This window comes from Thalia democratica, chromosome 7 (genome assembly GCF_965202585.1).
Source record: "Thalia democratica chromosome 7, ktThaDemo2.hap1.1, whole genome shotgun sequence".
In the NCBI taxonomy this organism is placed as follows: domain Eukaryota; kingdom Metazoa; phylum Chordata; class Thaliacea; order Salpida; family Salpidae; genus Thalia; species Thalia democratica.
The window spans coordinates 19,781,832-19,801,494 of record NC_139171.1 but is presented as its reverse complement, the minus strand read 5'-3'; the positions used below and the strand labels follow the sequence as shown (position 1 = coordinate 19,801,494).

General features: G+C 24.9%; 1 protein-coding gene across 3 annotated transcripts; it reads right to left on the bottom strand.

The window, feature by feature from the left end:
• Positions 1-4,200: 4,200 nt before the first annotated feature.
• LOC145840363 (tRNA selenocysteine 1-associated protein 1-like) lies at positions 4,201-18,379 on the bottom strand. 3 transcript variants are annotated; one of them, XM_082947605.1, is made up of 10 exons: positions 18,299-18,379; positions 17,826-17,911; positions 12,546-12,651; positions 10,223-10,272; positions 9,777-9,905; positions 9,128-9,250; positions 8,842-8,941; positions 6,483-6,666; positions 5,253-5,301; positions 4,201-5,065 (listed from the first exon to the last, which is right to left on the bottom strand). In XM_082947605.1, the coding sequence occupies exons 1-10, from the start codon at positions 18,326-18,328 to the stop codon at positions 4,966-4,968; spliced, it is 957 nt and encodes a 318-aa protein (XP_082803731.1). In that variant the 5' UTR covers positions 18,329-18,379; the 3' UTR covers positions 4,201-4,965. The 3 variants fall into 3 exon arrangements, with proteins under 3 accessions (XP_082803731.1, XP_082803732.1, XP_082803733.1); XM_082947606.1 differs by having other exon boundaries at positions 6,483-6,663; XM_082947607.1 differs by lacking the exon at positions 18,299-18,379 and adding an exon at positions 18,000-18,274.
• Positions 18,380-19,663: the final 1,284 nt, after the last annotated feature.

Here is a 19,663-nt window from a genome sequence, read left to right as displayed (position 1 = left end):
ACTTGATTTCTACTAAAATTATAATTATTTGTCTAATATCTAAAGGAAAAATACATTTTTACAAACTAAAAACCTCAAACAACCTGAACTTTTTTGTCAAAAGTTTTATTAAATCACTATGTTGTTGTGGTCTTATTTTACCTAAGTTAAAAACTAGCCAGATTGATTCTGAGTTTTATTATGATGATAAAAAAATGTTCTAATATTTGTAGCATAGCACAGACTAAATTTTTATATACTTATTCGAGGCAACTAAAGCTTAACATATAAAAAAAGTATATAAAAAACTCAAACAGTTTTTTTTTTTTAAATTAAGTACAAATTTCACGATATCATGACATGAGAAATATATAAACTAAAAGCTAAACAATTAGTAGTCTGAAGACTAGTTTAGCCTTACTTTAAATCAAATTAAAGATGAGCCTATATTTCTACATACTAAACGAAGTTCAAAAAATTTGATTCAACAAAAGTTTTTCAGACTTTTTTGTTTTTTTTTTAGTTAGTTAGAATGAATGGCAATCCTGATTACTAACTTAATAATAACTAGTTTTGCGTGATATATAATGACTAATGTATAAGTAGACTGTGCTTAAACAGCATGCTTTTAGCCAGCCTAATACTTAATGTTTCATTTTTTGATGTGCTAATAATGATCATTAAGTACTTCTATAATGAATAATAATGACTTAGATAACTCACGTATTAATCTTTATCTAAAAAGTTTTGAACTAGGTTGAATTATCCTGATATTTTTAAAATGGTAGCAAGTTTTAAAATTTTTCAAAATAAAAATACATCTTGACTCAGAAATAACCTAAAAATAACTTTTAAAGACTTCATTTGCCTGAGATTTGTAGACCTGTTTTACCAGCTTTTCGTGGTTTTCCTGTATTTTCAAAATATTAAAAGTTAGCATTATTCTTACTTAAATAACCACAGAGTTGTTATATTTAAAGCCAAAATACAGATTGAGTTGCATCATAATGTTCTGAGGCAATCAAAGTTAAATATAAAAAAAATAATTGTAAATAAAACTACTACTCAAGCTTAAATACTTTTTCATAGTTAAAAGTATTAAATCTAAAGAAGGAAAAGCATGTCTGTGACAATATAAACTAGCTAGTTAGGTTGGCAACCCTGCTTATTAACCTTAACTATACTAACTTATTTATAACCAGTTTTGCGTGATATATAATGACTATTGTATAAGGAAACTGTGCTTTAACAACATTTTAAATATAACTGAAAACTTATTTTAAACTCTTAGAAGTAGAGTAAAATTGCAATAAAAATTAGTTTTTTTCTAACACGGACTATTAAGGGAACTATTTTTTTTTTAGTTTTGTTGTTGTTGACTAACTTTTGTGTTTTAATTTTTTTTTTATCTTTTAATTTTTAAATAAAATACAATTTAACAGCTTATGACTTAAATACAAATTAAAATAAAAAGTAACATTACTATAAAAGCACTTTAAATGTTCCAAGGAAACAACATAAATGTCCATTCTAGAATATTATCTTTAGTGCAGTAGGATGTAGCTAGAATGTCCAAAAAGTTCTCTGCAGCTGATTTTTATAGTAATTTTCTTAACTTAAATTCACATTACATCACGAATTTCTTATCTGCTCTTTATTTTCTCCTTGTTTTAACTTGCATCAGAATGACACTTGATCTTGCTAGCTTTCTCTTTAACGCTGGGATAAACAGTAATTTTAGCTCAAAACTTTACATTAAATTTAAACAATTATTAAGTGCAATTTAATATTCTGCAAAAATAAACCTATTTTATAAGATTGCCATGATTTTTTATTTAATGTTAACATTCTTGGTTTTAAATTTATTGTGATAACTAATGCATAATAATATATAACTAATCTAGTCCTAAGTAAACTGAGTATTTGTCTCTGATAAAATAGTTTAAATTTACTAATTACACATTTTTAATTTTTTGTCCCATTTAAGATAGTTTAAAATTACTTAGTGTTTTAGGAGCTCTTGATTGAGCTACAATATGACTCAAAAAGAAAAAAATATCAAAGTTAAGCATAAAAGCTTGATCAGTAAGCTTAATATTTAGAAATTTAATAAAAATACCTAAATATATTATATATAAACTTAAAATTTGAAGTAAAAGAAAAGTTTTGCAAACAAACTTTTGAGATAACCTGAAAATATTTCTGGACTGCGTTGTACTAAGACATTTAATTATCTATAGTTGGTTGAGAATTAATCATAAAATTTAGATAAATTAAACTTACATGACATAAATAAAGCTTGACTAACTACATTTTGTTATTTAGAAGAATTTTTAGATTAGATTAAGTTAGCCTGATTTTTACTAAAATGGTAACAGTTTTTCTAATATTTAAGCAAGAATACATTTTGACTTACGAACATCCTCAAATAACAATGAAATTAGATTACATTAGACTAAGTTTCACTAAAATAAATAATTGTCTTAAGTTCGCCTGTATTTTACTTTAATATTCAAAAATTTCGTACGCTAATATCTTAAAAGTGAAAAAAACCTAAACAAAGTTATACTAATATTTATTAAAAAGTTTTAAACTACATAATTTTTTACTAAAATGATAACATGTTTTCTAATATTTATAAAAAATTAATTCAAAAGTATCCTTAAATAAGTTATTTTTTTCATCCAGATTATATTTGACTAAATTTCGACAAAGTCTTTAAGGATCATAATTAGGCTTGGTTTTTACTATAATTTAAAACGAGCCAGAGCTGACATGATTTAATAATGAAAACAATACTGCATTATACTGATAAAGATTAAGTAAGTGTTTTATGGTGAAATAGTTCATCAGGAAATTTGCGCAGTGACGAAACATAGAAACATTTTAAAATGTAAACTGTCTTTCAGCTAAAACTACACGTTTTTATCTTTGTTTTTAGTTTTAAGTAAAGTTTGAAAATTGTGTTAACTAGTACTTTATTACCTTGTGTCAATAAGAACTCAAGAATTGTAGAGGTAAACATCAACCAAATACTAAGTAAATCTTATCACTCAGCAAAACCGAGTTATTTTCTTATCAAGACCAATGATTAGACCTGGAGGCAAAAATATGATATCAGAATATCAAAAAAAAGTATGGTAGTTTACCAGTTTAACTGCTTCTGTGAAGATAGTAATGTCGGAATGACTAAAAGGCAACTTGGCAAAAGGATAAAGGATCATATTCCAAAAAGTGATGAATTATGTAAAACGAGTAAAAAGTAAAATAAATCAATTTAAGTAGTAAATGCTTCAAAAAGATCTGCTATTGCAGTTAACAACCTTGATTGTGCAAGTAATTAAAACTTGAAAAGATTAAAAATTAAACTATTAAAATTTATTTAAACATTTTTGATTCAATTAAACTTAAAGCTATGTGCATTTTAATAAGAAAACCTAAGTCGTGTAAACATAAAGACTTTAATTATACGGTTTCTTTGCGCCTTAATCATTTTGTGCTCATATGCTATTTTTTTAAGAAGACATATATATGAAAACTTTGAGTTTGGAAATTGGACAAAAGATCATCTTTATAAATCAAGTTTTCTCTACAAAATTTTATCTTATCAAAACAACAATTTGTTTTTTTTTTTTTTAATTTAATAACTATCATTAAGTACATAATAACATTTCATTAACTTATGTTATTTATATAAAAACGTAATAATACTGAAAAACATACTTTAATCAAGTGAACTCGTTGATCATAAATTAACAAAATTCTAATATTTTTAGTAAAGGTTAGGTTTTTAATACACTAATATTAGATTTTAAAACATATAAATCACTCATTTAGTAAACTTAAAAATAACGACGAATAACAATATTAGATAACTTTGATAATATGTAAGTATATTGTTAGTATTTAACGCTTCTATTACTTGAACATTATTTTTCTATGAACTAGTTAAATAATCAGAAACTTATAAACTTAAAACTAAAAATTCATTATGAAACATTCTATTTTAATAACTAAAAATATAAATACGTACTAAAAAGGTATGCTAGTAGTTTTTTATACCAAATAATTCACTTATAACAGCAAAAACAGTTTTTGATAAGCTCATTTAAGAACAAGCGAATTATAACAACATTACATAAGGTGTTTTATAAAACAAACTTGGCTTAAATTTTTAATATTAACTTTACTGAGAATTGAAATAAAAGTTTTTAATCTAACAACTAAATTGCAACAAGTTTACAAAATATGCAATTTGCAAAATTATCCTTTGGTCTGTAATACTTTTATAAGAAAACTTAACTGAAAACTACTAAAGCTCAATCTCACATAAAAAGACTACAAAATTTCAACAATTCAAATGTTTACCTTCAAAATAATTACCTTATTTACAAAATTCAACTCTTATCAAAACAAGTAGTAATATAATTAATTTTAAAACACTTTTTGGTCAGTTTAGTTTCAAAATTCATTTAATTACAAAAATTTTTGTTTGAACAACTGAGAAAAAGCTGGTACAATTTAAAGGTCGAGAAAATAAACATTTCTAAACTGAAGAAAATACATAGGTGTAGTTTATTAATAGTTTTATCATGAGGCATTCGAATGTTTAGAACTTAAAAAACATACTTCAATAAGATGTCTAAACGTTAACAAAAAGCGAAGAAATACTATAAATTACAATGGTGCGAATTCATAACACTCTATCCTAGATTAAAAATGGTACATAAATAATTAAATTATAAAAAAATAAATAAAAAGAAACTATTGTGTCAAGATAGTTACATTGTGGTACAAAAAACTATTGGCAAATTATTTAAAAATAAATTATGGAAGTGCATTTCTAAGCATTTAAAAATTTTAGCCAGTTAATTTTAGTAAAATGTTCATTTAGTTTTTAAATACGAGCTAAAAACCAAAACGATCACAGTTATTTAAGTTTCGAAATTATCCATGAATTTGAGCAGAACTTGCAAGTATCCACAATTAACTCATGGTTTCAGAAAATTCAGGTATTTTCGATTCCAAACTATCTAATGGCTGCCAATGGCTTCCACAAACATCGTCTAAAATTCCTGAATAGTCTCTAAAAAAATAAAATTATGTTGTTTATTTGTACGTTTGTTTTGTTTTCAAACATGTAAAAAATATGTTTTTACTTCTAATACAGTAAAAATGATTCAATTGTTTTGTCAAAAATTCGCTTTTACCATACCCAAAATACAAACATTGTATAATCTACTTCTGTTTTTATGTATAATAAATATATTAACCTGAAATATTTCTTGTTTTCAGCATTAACATTGATAGGTTCCATAGGATCTGTAGAATAAAAAATATAAATTGATTATAACACTGCAATTAATATGATAACATGCAAGTCATGTAATACCTTGCAACTCAGGTTGGTATTAAACACTCTAGCAGGTTTAAAACAGTTCAACTGATAGTTGATGTAATGCAGACAGTATTTAACTTTTAATCAATTTTTAAGTTAGTTTTTGTTCAAAACTTTCAGAATTTACTTAAATTATAGAAATTGTAACCGATAACTTGTGTGTAATAAAAATGCTAAATTCAAAATTAATAGTCAAAATATGACTGTACTTAAAATATTTATATTTTCTCAAAACATCCCGACATTATCTCACATTTTAAACTTTATCTATATTTATCAAATTGTTTTATTTTTGAAGTACTTTAAGGCTAAACTAGCTTTATGAAAAAGGTTCACTAAATTTTAACTAATGACTATTATGATTATTAATAAAGAAAACAAACAATTGTTAATTTTATTTTCTTTATTTTGAATCAAGTTTTTGAACAAGTACAATAAATAAAAAACTTAATAATCAACTTAACATGAAATAATTTGTAGTGAATGCTTAAAAGAGCTACAAAAAACGTTGTCGATAGAAATAAACCAAACAGTATTTTTATTGATATTTTATGGTTTACGTCACTCGCCAGTCTGTTTTGAAATTGTTATTAGTACTTGCTACAACAAGTTATTTATAGGTACAGACTGACTGGAATTAAAATTTTCAAATTTAGTTTTTTGCCCGGCTGTTACGAATCTAGATACTAATTAAAATATAATAAACAACAAAAACTAAAAATTCAGAGTATAAATCAAGTTATGTAGATAATTAAAACCACTATGTCAATTGTAATTTTTTTTATAAATAGTAGCTACCTAACTATTTGTGATGACTATTAAAAATTGCTCAACTTACAGAGTTAAGTGTTTATTTTAATAAAAATAAATTGAAAGTTACTATTCTAATTAGATTTTAATTAAAGTAAGTTTTAATTCTAATTTCATAAACCTCATTGTATATTGGAGTTTACAAATCTATTAATATTTTATAAGGTCGGATTTTTTTACAAGTAAAACTCGGTAACAATCAGAATAGTTAAATAGCACTTTTATTATTGTTATTTATATAAAAACAGCTCAAAAATACTAATACAATCTAAACAAATACTAATGCACAACAAACCCTCAGGTATGGGATCAAGATCGTACTCGTCAATATCTTCAGTTTTGATACTGATGATGTTGCTGTTTTGCTGCACGTCCGCAGCAGTACTGCTGTAGTCGTACTGCTGTTGCTGGTACTGCTGCTGGCTGTAATCTTGCTGGTAGTAGCTTTGCTGGTACTGCTGGTTGTACGACTGGTCCTGCTGATATGGTCGTTTTGTTAGTTTTATTGGTTCAATGGTGCGTTTAAAAGAAAACTGTTTTATTACTTATAGCTGGTTACTTATATATTAAGATATTCATTTTATTAGTTATATATTATACATTTTATACATTAGTATTCGACAATACGTTTGTGTGTGGTGTTTCTATGCAACATGTAGTTAGTTACACTGCTATTCGTACATTACAGTTCATATGAATTGTAAACAATTTGAATACTGTGGTTATCTATCTAATGTGTGTACAACCTTGCTTCTCTTAGAAACAACAATTTACAGTAGATTAGCAAACAAACAACAGAAACAAAATAGGCAAATGTTTTAGATTTTTTGCCTGTTTATAGCTGTTTGCTACTGAGAATAAACAGAAAAATGGTTATTATAATAAACTGTTAATAAGATAATAAACACAGAAAAAACGGCTGTTTTATATTATAACAAGCTTTATTGTGCTTATACTTGTGAAAACTACTCTTTTTACTTTTTTTGTCAGTATTTGTTCGTTTTACACATAAAACTGTCAGATGTTGACTTGATAGTCTTTGTTATTAATTATTTATTCTTGTTAAAGCTTTTACACTTTTTTACAACCAAAAAATAAACATTAATTGCTTATCACTAAAAATGCTTTACTAAACAAACTGTATACATTTGTGATTTACTGTTTTTTTTAATAAAAGTAATTTATGTTGATGGTTGTATTCTGATGACTTAGTTTAGACCAGGGTTTCCCAATCTTTTTTCAAAAGGCCCCCTTTGAATAAATTAAAAATATATATTCTCCTCACAAGATTACTCAAAAAACCCTAATTAAAAAAAACTAGGACTTTTTTATTTGATTTCGATCTGCAACTGCACAATATCTAGTATAAGTTTCAAATTATGACCTGATGGCTCCACCTATGGCTTCTTTGCTGCCCATAGCCTCCTGAATACCTGTCAGTACTCCCAAGGGGCCACTTGCTTACTTTGGGAGACCCTGATTTAGACACATAAATTTATCAATTAGACAAGAAAAAAACTTTGACTGCGCCTATAAACTATTTAAATATTTAAAATATTGTTTACTCAACACTTAAAGTAAGACTACCAGTAGTTGAACTATTATTTTAATTTATATAAATATAAACTGTTTTTAAATTATAGATAAAATATTTTGAAATACAATATAAAATATAAAAAAGTATAAAAATGTTTAGATTTCGTACTAACATGATTAACTTTAACAAATAGAGTTTTAAACCAGTATAACAGTGAAAAAAAAGACCAAACTATTCATTAGTCAGCCTTGATAGATAGATAGCCTTGAAAGATGAAAAACACAACTACCAAAATTTAATAATTAAACATGTTTCAAATCATTCATGTACTAATTATAATCACTTAGTATAGTTAGTTAGTTACTATAGTTATAAAATTTATAGTAGTATATACGTCTCTATATACAGGGTTGCCACAGATCAAGCTGAGAAAACACTTGAAATTACATAAAACTTTCAATCCTATTTTCATACAGGTTAAAAAAAATCTGAATTTAATCATCTAACATTCATTAGATCACTTGAACGATCTGTGTATGATTGATGAATTTGAAATAACGGCTCTATCAACAAAATACTTGTATTTTTTAAGTTATAAACTTATGGAAGTGTACTTGCCATAGATCATCAATGCTAAAAAGCACACAAAAACTGATGTTCAATATGTTAATAGAAAAGTTTTGCAGTTTTATAAAGGCTACTTTATCAATTTATACCAGAGAAAGCACTGGAAATTAATTAATTTTGTAAATTTCTAGGAAAATTTTGCAACTTTAGAGGATTTTTAATTAAAATTTTACCATTTGAAAACTTTGGAATAAAAGGAGTTTAATAAATTTAAACTGACAAAATCTGACTTTGTTTTAAACTTTGTCAAATTTTCTGACTTTTCCTGACTTTTTTCAAAAACCCCCATTTACTCCTGACTTTTGCTTTTTTTTTAGTTTTTCTGACTTTGGTCATTTTTTTTAGTTTTTCTTGACTTTTCCTGATTTCCTGACTTTGTGGCAACCCTGAATGTATGTCAGCAAAACGTGATTACACTAAATTAAAACTGTGCACATGTATAATTTCAAGTATTCTAAATAAGTCATTAACACTTTGGTAGTAAACTCACATTGTAGTAGTAGTTGTAGTACTGGTTATAATACTGTTGATGTTGAGCTGATGTGTACGCATTTGCGCTCGGTGTTGTCTGAGTTGCGGGAGCTGTGCTTCTGTATAATTTACAACGTCAATTAATAATTGTTAGTTATTACAAACTCATTAGGTATGATTATTATTTTTAATTAAATACTTTTAGGCAAAAAATTGTTTAAGTTTTTAAAACAGACAGTTTAGCCAAATAATTCTTCAACTAGTACTTTTATTTATACAACTTGGATAATTTTTAAAGCACGTACCCCTTAGGAATGGCCTGCTTCACCCTCAGAACGCTCTTTCCCAACCCAACAGCTTTACCGTGGCATTCCTTCAATGCGTGCTGTTGCTCTGATTCGTCTGAAAACCTCACAAACCCGTACCCCCTGCATGTATATTTATGATTAAATGTGAGAAACAAATTGTGCGATTGTCTAAGTGTCCTTGTGATAGCATATTGACAATATTATACTAAAAATTAGACTTCAGAAAAATGTTTAGATTTAGATTTAACTTACAGTTATTTAACTGCTTATTTTAGGAAAAACTACACAAATTAATCAATTCATTACACTGCTTAAAATCTTTATTATAAAGCATAAGTTTTTAGTATTAGTAAAGCATTCTGAGCTTTTAATTTGCCATGGGTCGAAATCATTAATTAAGATTACTTTGTTTAACTGAATTACAAACAATTTTAATGACAAACTTAAAATAATACATTCGTGCAGGAACGAAAGAGGTAATTAAATATCTGAAATTAGTTCATTTAAACAACATATACTTAAATAACTTTGTAAAAAAAAATGATAATGTTAACTAAAATTTGATTACACCACGATTGATTTTTTTTAGGAATGTCATCGAATCTAAACATTGTTCACATAATAAACTAAAATCTAAGTTACAAACTTTGAAATTCCTCCCTCGTACATTATTTTGGCGCCTTTCACGGATGGGTAGTTTTTGAGAAAGTAATCGTGAAGCTTATCATCAGTAACTGCAGGGTCCAAACCACCAACGTATATGGAAAAGTTGGGCCTGAAACATAATTTATACTGTAAATAAACTAAATTTCCTCATTTGACAATTGATAACTACCTTTCTTGTTGAATTGTTCAGTAATTAACTGTTTTCGGCTTTACTATTTTTTTTATTTTTTAATGTTTACGTGAATATATATTAAGAATATATATTTATAAGCATAGCAGGATAAACTCAGCCTGTAAAAATAAACAAACGGTTAATTTCAAGTTAAAAAAATATATTGTACAGATGAAAACAACCTTTTGTTTCATAGAATTTAGTAAAAATGATGTACTTAGCTGATAATTTTGTTTTAAGCTAAACAAACATACCCGAAATCATAAAGCTTTTGGGTTGATCTGTTCAGTCGGAATTTCTTTCTCTGTGAATACAATTTGTGTAAATAAATTTGAATACTAAATTTTAGAAAAATTTCTGTAAATTTTAATTTATTTGGTAGTGTTTTACAACTCTGGTTACTATAATTCATGATTGCAAAGTTTTGAACCTTTTTGAAGTAAAAATACCCTTTTGTTCTTATATTACTTACCCTTACAATGTTTATTATTTTTATAACTACTACCCAAACAGTAACAAATCTAAAACAACTCCAGGATGTGTTGGTCAAACAAGAAAACTCGTGAATACATACAATTGTGATTATCACATTGTTAAAACACACCTTGCTTGTTTCATACTAATAACAATGAATTTAACATAAATATTTTATATTTGATCTTGTATGTAGTTGACAGATAGTAAATATTTATTGCTATTTAAAGTCATGAATGCATAATCACTACTTAATCTCTATTTTTTGCATAATAAACTAATGTGATCGTTTGATTTTTAAAATTAAAGCAAGTTTTAAGGCCATAGGGGGAGGGAGAGTAAAACACCTTTTTTTTTTAATTAACTTTGGCTTTTATATGAAAGCTTTAAATACAAACTACAAGCCATTTTTTATAGAATCAAAAAAGCATCTTTTAACTTTTGAGATATTTCATTTTTTGTAAAAAGTTTCCAATACAAACGTATAGACAGCAAATTTTTCAGAGTGAGTTTTCTTAAAAATTTTAAAATTCACTAAAAATCTATCTCTTCCTTCATTTTTCAAGAAATCTTCTTCAAGTTTTCAGGAAATGTTCCTTATATTAAAAGGAAAAAAAACGTTACTTTTGAGTTTTAATAATTTGAAAAATAAAAATTTATGCAAATTTTAACAAAAATTATAAAAAAAAGTGTTTTTTTTTTCAAAAAAAACTATTTTTACAATGTTTTTTTTTAATTCCAAAGTAACGCTTTTTTGTTATTGTATAAAAATTAGACTGTGAAATTTTGAAAAAGATTGCTTGAAAATGTTAAGGAAAAGATAGATTATAAATAAAATAGTCTTTTTTCGCTGTTTTAGTTTTCCCTTCCCATAGGGAGTCTAATATGCGGCCTGATTTTGACTTTTTTAAATTGATTAAAAGCATCTTTAAGCTTAGAAAAAACTCTATAAAATAAGATTAAGTTGTAAAAAACATGGCTTACACTCCTATGGCCTTAAAAAGTATAAGTAATCAAAATTTAATAACTTAAAGGTTTCTCACTAAAAGGCACAAAAATAGAAGGCTAGTTTATTAAAAAGTTTTCATTCCTACAACTTTTGAGCAATCGCTTTTTTTTTAGTCTAATCTTTAAAAATCTGTCACAAGAAAATATTAGTTGTTTAATATTTTTTCTAAAATTAATAAAAAGGTTGACTTTTTGAAGCAAAAAACTTTCCTGAAACATTTTTACAATAAGGCAAAGAACACTTAATAATTTTTTTAGGTCTGTAGCTCATAGAAAAAGCAAAGTTGTAAGTATCACAGAAAACTGATTATTTAAAAATGCAGTATTGAAAACTCTTTACAAAATTGACTATACCTCATGATATATTTGAAATTTATGTTTACTGTACAAACTTATTTGTGGTTCATAGTTTAAGCTCTCATTTAAAAATCAGTCCCCTGTGCCCTTAACTTCTTATAAACTAGTAATTCTCAAAAAGACCAATCTTAATGTAGTTTTAAACCTTAATAACTTTATATTTTGATTGTTTCAAAAAAATTAATTATATATTTTTTACTTGATATAAGAATCTCAGCTGAGTATTTTGAAAATTAGCAAATACTTTATCAATATAAATTTACTTCACAGGGTTGCCACTAGTTTTTTCCAATTTTTTTCCTGTTTTCCAAATTTCTTCAAGGTTTTTAAAAGTACAGATTTTTGGGTCTATTTTTAGTTTTAACCTAATTTCTATATAAGAAACTGTGTTAAATAGTACAAAAACATTGAACAGATACTGTAATGTTACTTTGAATATGTTTTTTAATAAAAATTTTTTTGATGATGAGAAAAAATCTTATTTATATGATAGATTTTTTGTGTCAAATCGAAATTTTACTATTAAAAATGTTAAAATTATCAAAAATTACAGGTTTTTCCAGGTTTTTTTCAAAATTTCTCAATTTCCAGGTTTTTCCAGGTTATTTTTGCCTAAATTGTCTAATTCCAGGTTTTTCCAGGTAAAGTGGCAACCCTGTAACTAAAACTAGGAAGACAAGTTTCCTATAGTAATTTTATGCAAATATTAATAAAACTACAATATAAACAATCAATTACTGGTTTCCAGCCAGGTATGTCTGTTCCATTGACCAGTTTCAAAACTCTTTCCGCCTCTGCTTCAGTTGAAAAGTTGACAAAACAGTACCCTGCTGGTTGCTCGTTTCTGAATAAAAGTGGCAAAAATGTTGTAAGCAAAAATATCAAACACAAACTATAAGTGCATTTGAAGGCTTTTTAAAGCATAATAAATGAAAATACAATGGTGCACCTTTGTGCCACATTGGACAGTTTATTTTTGCAATTTGGTTTTGTAAAAGATAATTTCAATCTAGCAATTTATTTGTTAAGTTTTTTAGTCATTTAAAACAAAATTAACGTTAATAATCTCCTTAGATTACTTACAAATGAAAAAAGAAAACTAGAGAAAAGTAAACAATTAAAATTGTACAATCAATTTTATGTTTTCTTTCATTTACAACCAATTTTTCATTTGAATTCTCTTGTACCTAAATTATTGATATTTTAAGACTAAACTAATATGAATGTTTCTAATTTTACTAGCAAAATACAATTATTTATTGAAAAAAAAGGTTACTTTTTCAACTTTTCATTTATAAGTTTTATAGTCCTATCTAGACATTTTTTAAATCATGCACAGATATTTTCTGTTAACTTGAACTCACTAGCTAATACAAAATAAAAGCAAATTTTATTTAATTTTTTTTTATGAAATTTCAAGAAAATTTGACAGAAAATTTTTTATATACTTTCAAATATAATTATTTTTATAAAAATGACTATATTTCAAGCCATGGAGGGTACAACAAATTTTGTTCAACTAACACTTTGTTTGAAAGTTTAAAGAATACACCATAAGTAAGTTATACCTCTAATAAAACTAATAGAAATCAGTTAGTCTGTGTTATATAATCAACTTTTTTTAAAGTTTCTAATACAAATTTATGATGAAAATAATTTTATGTGACCAATTTTATCAGATATCAGAAATCTTAATAAAGTTTTTTTAAGGAATACAGAAGTTTATAGAAAGTTTAACATTATCTCTTTAATGACAGTTAAAGTATAAACTATATACCATAACTTTTTAAAGATAAAAAATTATAAACTTTTGATATATATTCCTTTTTGAAGTTAAAATATACAAACTTAAATTTCAGTTTTATTATGGACTTTTTCTGGAAAAAATTAAAATAATCTTAAAATATATCACCTTTTTTAGTTTATGAACAAAAAGCCAAAAAATTTTGACACTTATTAAAATTTAAGATTTTGTAGATCATAAACTTTTTAAATTAAAAAAAAAGGTAAACAACCAAAAAGAGTGAACTTTCAGAATTAGATTATTTACTTTCATAATAACTTTTCATTTAGTAAAACAATTTGAGTATTAGTAATGAGCTTGTGGCCATAGGGGGATAACCATGTTTTTTACAACTTAATCTTATTTTGTAGAGTTTATTGTAAGCTTCAAGATGCTTTTCATTGTTTTAAAAAAATTAAAGTATTTTTTTAAGATATGACCAGTCAAAGTCGAGCCGTATAATAGGTTTCCTATGGAAAGGGAAAACTAAAACCGCAAAAAAAAGACTATTTTATTTAAATTCTATCTTCTTCTAAATTTTTCAATCAATCTTATTTAACTTTCACAGTCTAATCTTTATACAATTACAAAATAACATTACTTTGGATTAAAAAAAAAATATGTAAAAATATATTTTTTCTGAAAAAAGGCTTTTTTTTATTTTAATATAAGAAACATTTCCTGGAAATTTGAAGAAGATTGCTTGAAAAATGAAAGAAGAGATAGATTTTAATAATTTTTAAAACTTCTGAGAAAATTGACCACTAAAAATATGCAGTCCATATGTTTGTATCTGGAACTTTTTACAAAAAATAAAATACCTCAAAAGTTAAATGATATTTTTGAATTCCTTAAAAAGTAGCTTGTAGTTTGTACCAAAAGCTTTTATATAAAAACTTAAGTTAATTAAAAAAAAAAATAAAGTGTTTTACTCCCCCCCTATGGCCTTTAAATTCTTAAAAGAAAAAAGAAAAATTGTAAATAAGATATAGTTAAAATTTAAATAGTTTTTTCATGTTGATTTTAGAAATTTCCGATTTATTAATTTCAAAAGTTTACTGATTTTTATCAAATCTTTTGATAGTAGAATTTTTACTGTCCCTTCTTATTGGAAAATTTAAATTAAGGGAGAAATTGTTTTTAAATAGCAGTTTTATTAAGGGCATACGGGGGACAACCTTGATTATTACAAGTCGTTCTTATTTTATAGTTTTATCTGAGCTATCAGACATTTTTAACCGCTTGAAAAATTTTAAGTACTTTTTGAGATATGAGCGATCAAAGTCAGTGACTTTAATAGGTTCCTAATGGAAGGCGCAAACTAAAAACGCAAAAAAAGACCATTTCACTAAAAATTTATCTCCTCCTTCATTTTTTAAGCAATCTTCTTCAAGTTTTCACAGAAAGTGTGTTATTAAATTTTAAAAAGATTGAATGCAGGAATTTTCAAAATTTTGAAAAATAAAATTTTTACTAAAAAAAACACCTATTTTTTTTGTCTAAAAATTTTTATTTATTAATACTTTAAAAATTCCAACACTCAAAGTTTTTTAAACTATAAAAGGAACATTTCCTGAAAATTTGAGGTCTCTAGCTCAAAAAAATGAAGGAGAAGATAGATATTTAGTGATTTTTTAAATTTCCGAGAAAATTGACCCCAAAAAATTTGCGGTCCATATGTTTGTATTGGAAACCTTTTATAAAAATTATAATATCTTAAATGTAAAATAAGATTTTTTAATTTAATAAAACTTGGTTTGTAGTTTGTACTTTAAGCTTTCATATAAGATCCAATGTTATTTTTAGTAAAAAAAATGTTGGACCCCCTCCTATGCCCTTAAATGAAGTTACTTAAATATATATTACTTTAAATGTATATTGTAGTACTTTAAACTATGATCAAAAAAAAAATGAACTGAGTAATTATAGCTTCTTACTTGTTTAAATTTCATAATTTTTCATACAAAAATTATGTAAGGGCATAGGGGGAAAACATTTTTTTTACTAAAAACAACATTGGCTCTTATATGAAAGTTTTAAAACTACAAGTTAGTTTTTATAGAACTAAAAAATTCTATCTTACTTTTGATACATTGTTTTTTTTGTTAAAGTTTCCAAAACAAATGTATAGACCACAAATTTTACAGATTAATTTTCTCAGAAACATAATAATGATTAAAAATCTATTTATCTTTCATTTTTTGAGCTAGAGACATCAAACTTTTAGAATTTGTTCTATTTCTAGTTTAGAGACTTTTAGTGTTGTGATTTAAAAAATATTAAAGAATAAAAATTTTAGACAAAAATACAAAAAAATAGGTAATTTTTATTTAATTCAATTTTATTTATTTAAGTTTGAAAAATCCTGCATTGAATCTTTTTTTAATTTAATAATGGATTTTCTGTAAAAATTTGAAAAAATTAGTTAAAAAATGAAGAAGAAAGATTTATAATGAAATTGTCTTTTTTTTTGCGTTTTTGGTTTGCACCTTCCATAAGGAACCTATTGAGGTCACTGACTTTGATGGCTTCTATCTCAAATTTTACTCTGATTTTTAAGCAGTTAAAAATGTCTGATAGCTTGATAAAACTCTATAAAATAAAAACAACTTGTAATAATCAAGGTAGACACTTCTATGCCATTTAGTTCAAGGTAATTCCATAATTATATCTCAAAATTCCAGGATTTTAAAGGTAAATTTGTCTGTAAAACATTGTCTATGAAAAAGTTAAACATTTAGGTTGTATAAAAAATATCTTTTAATTTACCATTTGAGCTTGTTCAAAAACAAATTAAAATTACAATATTGCCAAAGATTTAAGGGCATATGGGGGTTAACATCTTATTTTGAAATTTGATCTTATTTAATATAATTTTTACTAAGCTACAAGATGTTTTTTACTGATTTTAAAAATTTAAAATAACTTTTGAGATATAGCTGTCAAAGTTGGAGGAAACTATAGGATCCTTATGGGTGCTGCGAACTAAAACAGCAAATAACTAGAAATCACTAAAAATCTATCTCCTCCTACATTTTTTTGAGATATCTACCTCAAATTTTCAGGAAATGTTCCTTAATATATCTAGAAAATTCTGTGAGAAGGATTTTTTTTAAATAAAAAAATAAAAATTTCATATAAGAAATCAACAATAAAACAGATTTTTTTCATTATAAAATTTTTATTTTTAATTTCTTTAAATTTTGTTCTGACAGAATTTTTAAAATATTGCAAAGAACATTTCCTGAAAATTTGAGGTAGATATCTCAAAAAACGTAGAAGATAGATCTTTAATGATTTCTAGTTATTTGTTGTTTTAATTTGCGGCTCCCATAAGGATCCTATTGTTGCCTTCAACTTTGACCGGCTATATCTCAAAAATTATTTTAATTTTTTTAAATTAGTAAAAAGCATCTTGTAGCTTAGTAAAAATTATATAAAATAAGATCAAATTTCAAAATAAGTTGTTTATCCCCCTATACCCTTGAAAACAATTCTAAGACTTAAAAAGTACTAGGTTTATTTGTTTATGTCATTATTATTAATTAGTTTAATTTCAGTTAGAAAGTGTTTTAAACAGGATAAAAAAACAAAAATATACAATAACGCTACTTAATATGTGTTTCATTATTTATAAAAATTTAACAATACATTTATTTAATATTATTGATTTTTAGTATCTACTATAAATATGATAATTTTTTTGTAAAACTGTTAAAAATTTCAAGATATTCCAGGTTTTTCAGTGATTTTTGTCCAAAAAATCCAGAATTTCCTTTTTTTTCTAATTTATCAAATTTTTAGTTTATTCATGTCTTTTTTGCCTTAGTTGACAAACTCCAGGTTGTTTCCTGTGATAAGCTTTACATAAACTCCCCTATGGCTTTATTATGTACTTAAGCTTCTTACTAGTTTTAAAGTATGAACATATATCAAGAAATTATAATTAACACCATCTTGGAGAAATAATTTAAACTAATTTTAAAATGTGTCATTTAGGAAGCATTAGATTTTTTTGTTACTCAAGCTTCAAGTTCATAGAGCTTTTAAATTATAAAAATTTATTTAGGTATCAAAAAATTTAGTAAACACTTATTATATATATGATACAAAAAAAACTAGTAGAAATATACATCTTAATAACTTTAAAGTTTAAAAATATTTTGCTAAGTTCAAGGAATTACAAAATATATTTTCCTACTGATAATATATTTTGAGCATATAAATTTACTTACTTTTTGATCATTTTAACTGATATGACACCATCACTGACTGTCAGGAACATGTCTTTAATTGAAGGCTCATCCATCCCAGGGGCCAACTATTTGAATATAAATGTAATGAAAATGTTAAAAATAAGTAAATAAAATAATGGATAAAACATTCACAGACTGTTTTGAATTACTCACTAATTCTTCTTGAAGTTTTGCACAACTTTAGTTCCTGGATACCCATAATTATTTGAAGGGGCAAGATTATTTGATGAACTCATTTTATAATTATGTAAAAGCTAAGTTACAAAAATCTTATATGAAGGTACACCTGTAAATACAAAATCCAGACCCTTTAATTATTAAAGTTTAAAATCAAAAATTCAATAAACAGGAAAACAAATAAAAAGTAAAAAATAATGCAACTTAATTTACAAAAAAAAAACAAACAGCAATACTTTTTGTGTGAATCACATTTTAAATAAACAAAAACTTACATCCCCCATCCATAATGAACAAGATGACATGATACAGAATTATAATCAAATTTTCAAATTACAACTGACAAATTTTGTTGTATTAAGTTTTGTTTGATGGTTGTCAATTTTCTGGAACATGTATAAAAACTTGTTAGGGCGAAAATGTTTTTTAATTTTTAAAGCATGAATCAAACAAATAACAATGATTGAAAATAAAGGCAAAATAAATTAAGTTTAAACATAAGTTTAGTAAAAAACATTAAAATTTTAGTTATTATGATAACTTTTAAAAATATATTATATAATTTCAAATAACTTATATAACAAAACTCTATGGTAAATTTTGTATTTTTATTAAGTCAAAAGGTTTTATTAACTTATTAAAAATAATTTTTTAATAAGTTATTCTAATAAAATATTCTAAATTTTTTTCAAAAATTGTAAAATTATTAACAAGATGTATTTTAGAAATGCTGCATTTTTTTTATGAACAATAAACTAATTAACACTTTGATAGCTATAACTAAACAAAGTTGCCAAACTCGTGTGGAACAACTACTCGAGCAAGGTAATTCTAATTAAACAAAATAGTGTAAATTAAATTCAAACAATTTCTTTATTTTTTAAGTTTCCATAAATTAGTCTAGTTGAAATTAACTGAACTGCAGACTTTTTAAATTTTACTATAAAACAATACAAAGTAACACTATATTATACAGTAATCTCTCGATTATTTACGCACATTGTGTCCATAGAAAAAGTGCGTAAAGATACGATAGATCGTAAAGATACGAGAGGTACCAAATATACTTAAATGGCTGTTTTTTGATATTGCTTCTAGTTAAAAGCAGACTGAGGACTTTTCTACTTTTGACAATTTGTTTACTTAATTTATAAATATAAAAACAAAAGATAAAACTATAAATATAAAAAAAATGATTTAATTTTATATAAAATAATAATACTTGTAGAAATTGTTATACTAATTTTAATAATAAGTAGGCTTTATCATTATCTTTACTTATATATGACTTAATTGATACGTAACATTGATATTCTATTCTACTTAACAAATTGCTGTGCAAGGCAAGTGTTACAGAAGAAGAACTTGAACTAAAAATAACGTTAAATGAAAATTAGGTATATGTTTACTAAAAAGAAACAATCGAGATTTGTGTTAAGTGTAAGCTGAAAGCTCTATATTTATAAAGTATCACTGCTACTTTTTGCTAGGAAGTTTTATTAGAATTCTATTTTAGATGTTTGTTTATTTATGGGGCAACAGTGCTGTATTATTTGTTTGTGTTCTAAACTCTCATTATTTCATTATACTTTCATCATTTAACACTGTCATATTTCCTTCAGAATTTTATTTTAATCTCT

What these genes read in the sequence shown, in the direction of transcription:
- LOC145840363 (XM_082947605.1), bottom strand. Translation starts at nt 18,328, where the DNA reads ATGTCATCTTGTTCATTATGGATGGGGGAT. An exon ending in ACTACAACTACTACTACAAT is followed by an intron (nt 6,667 to 8,841) that starts GTGAGTTTACTA and finishes CGACCATATCAG; the next exon opens with CAGGACCAGTCGTACAACCA. An exon ending in GAAAACAAGAAATATTTCAG is followed by an intron (nt 5,066 to 5,252) that starts GTTAATATATTT and finishes TTATTTTTTTAG; the next exon opens with AGACTATTCAGGAATTTTAG.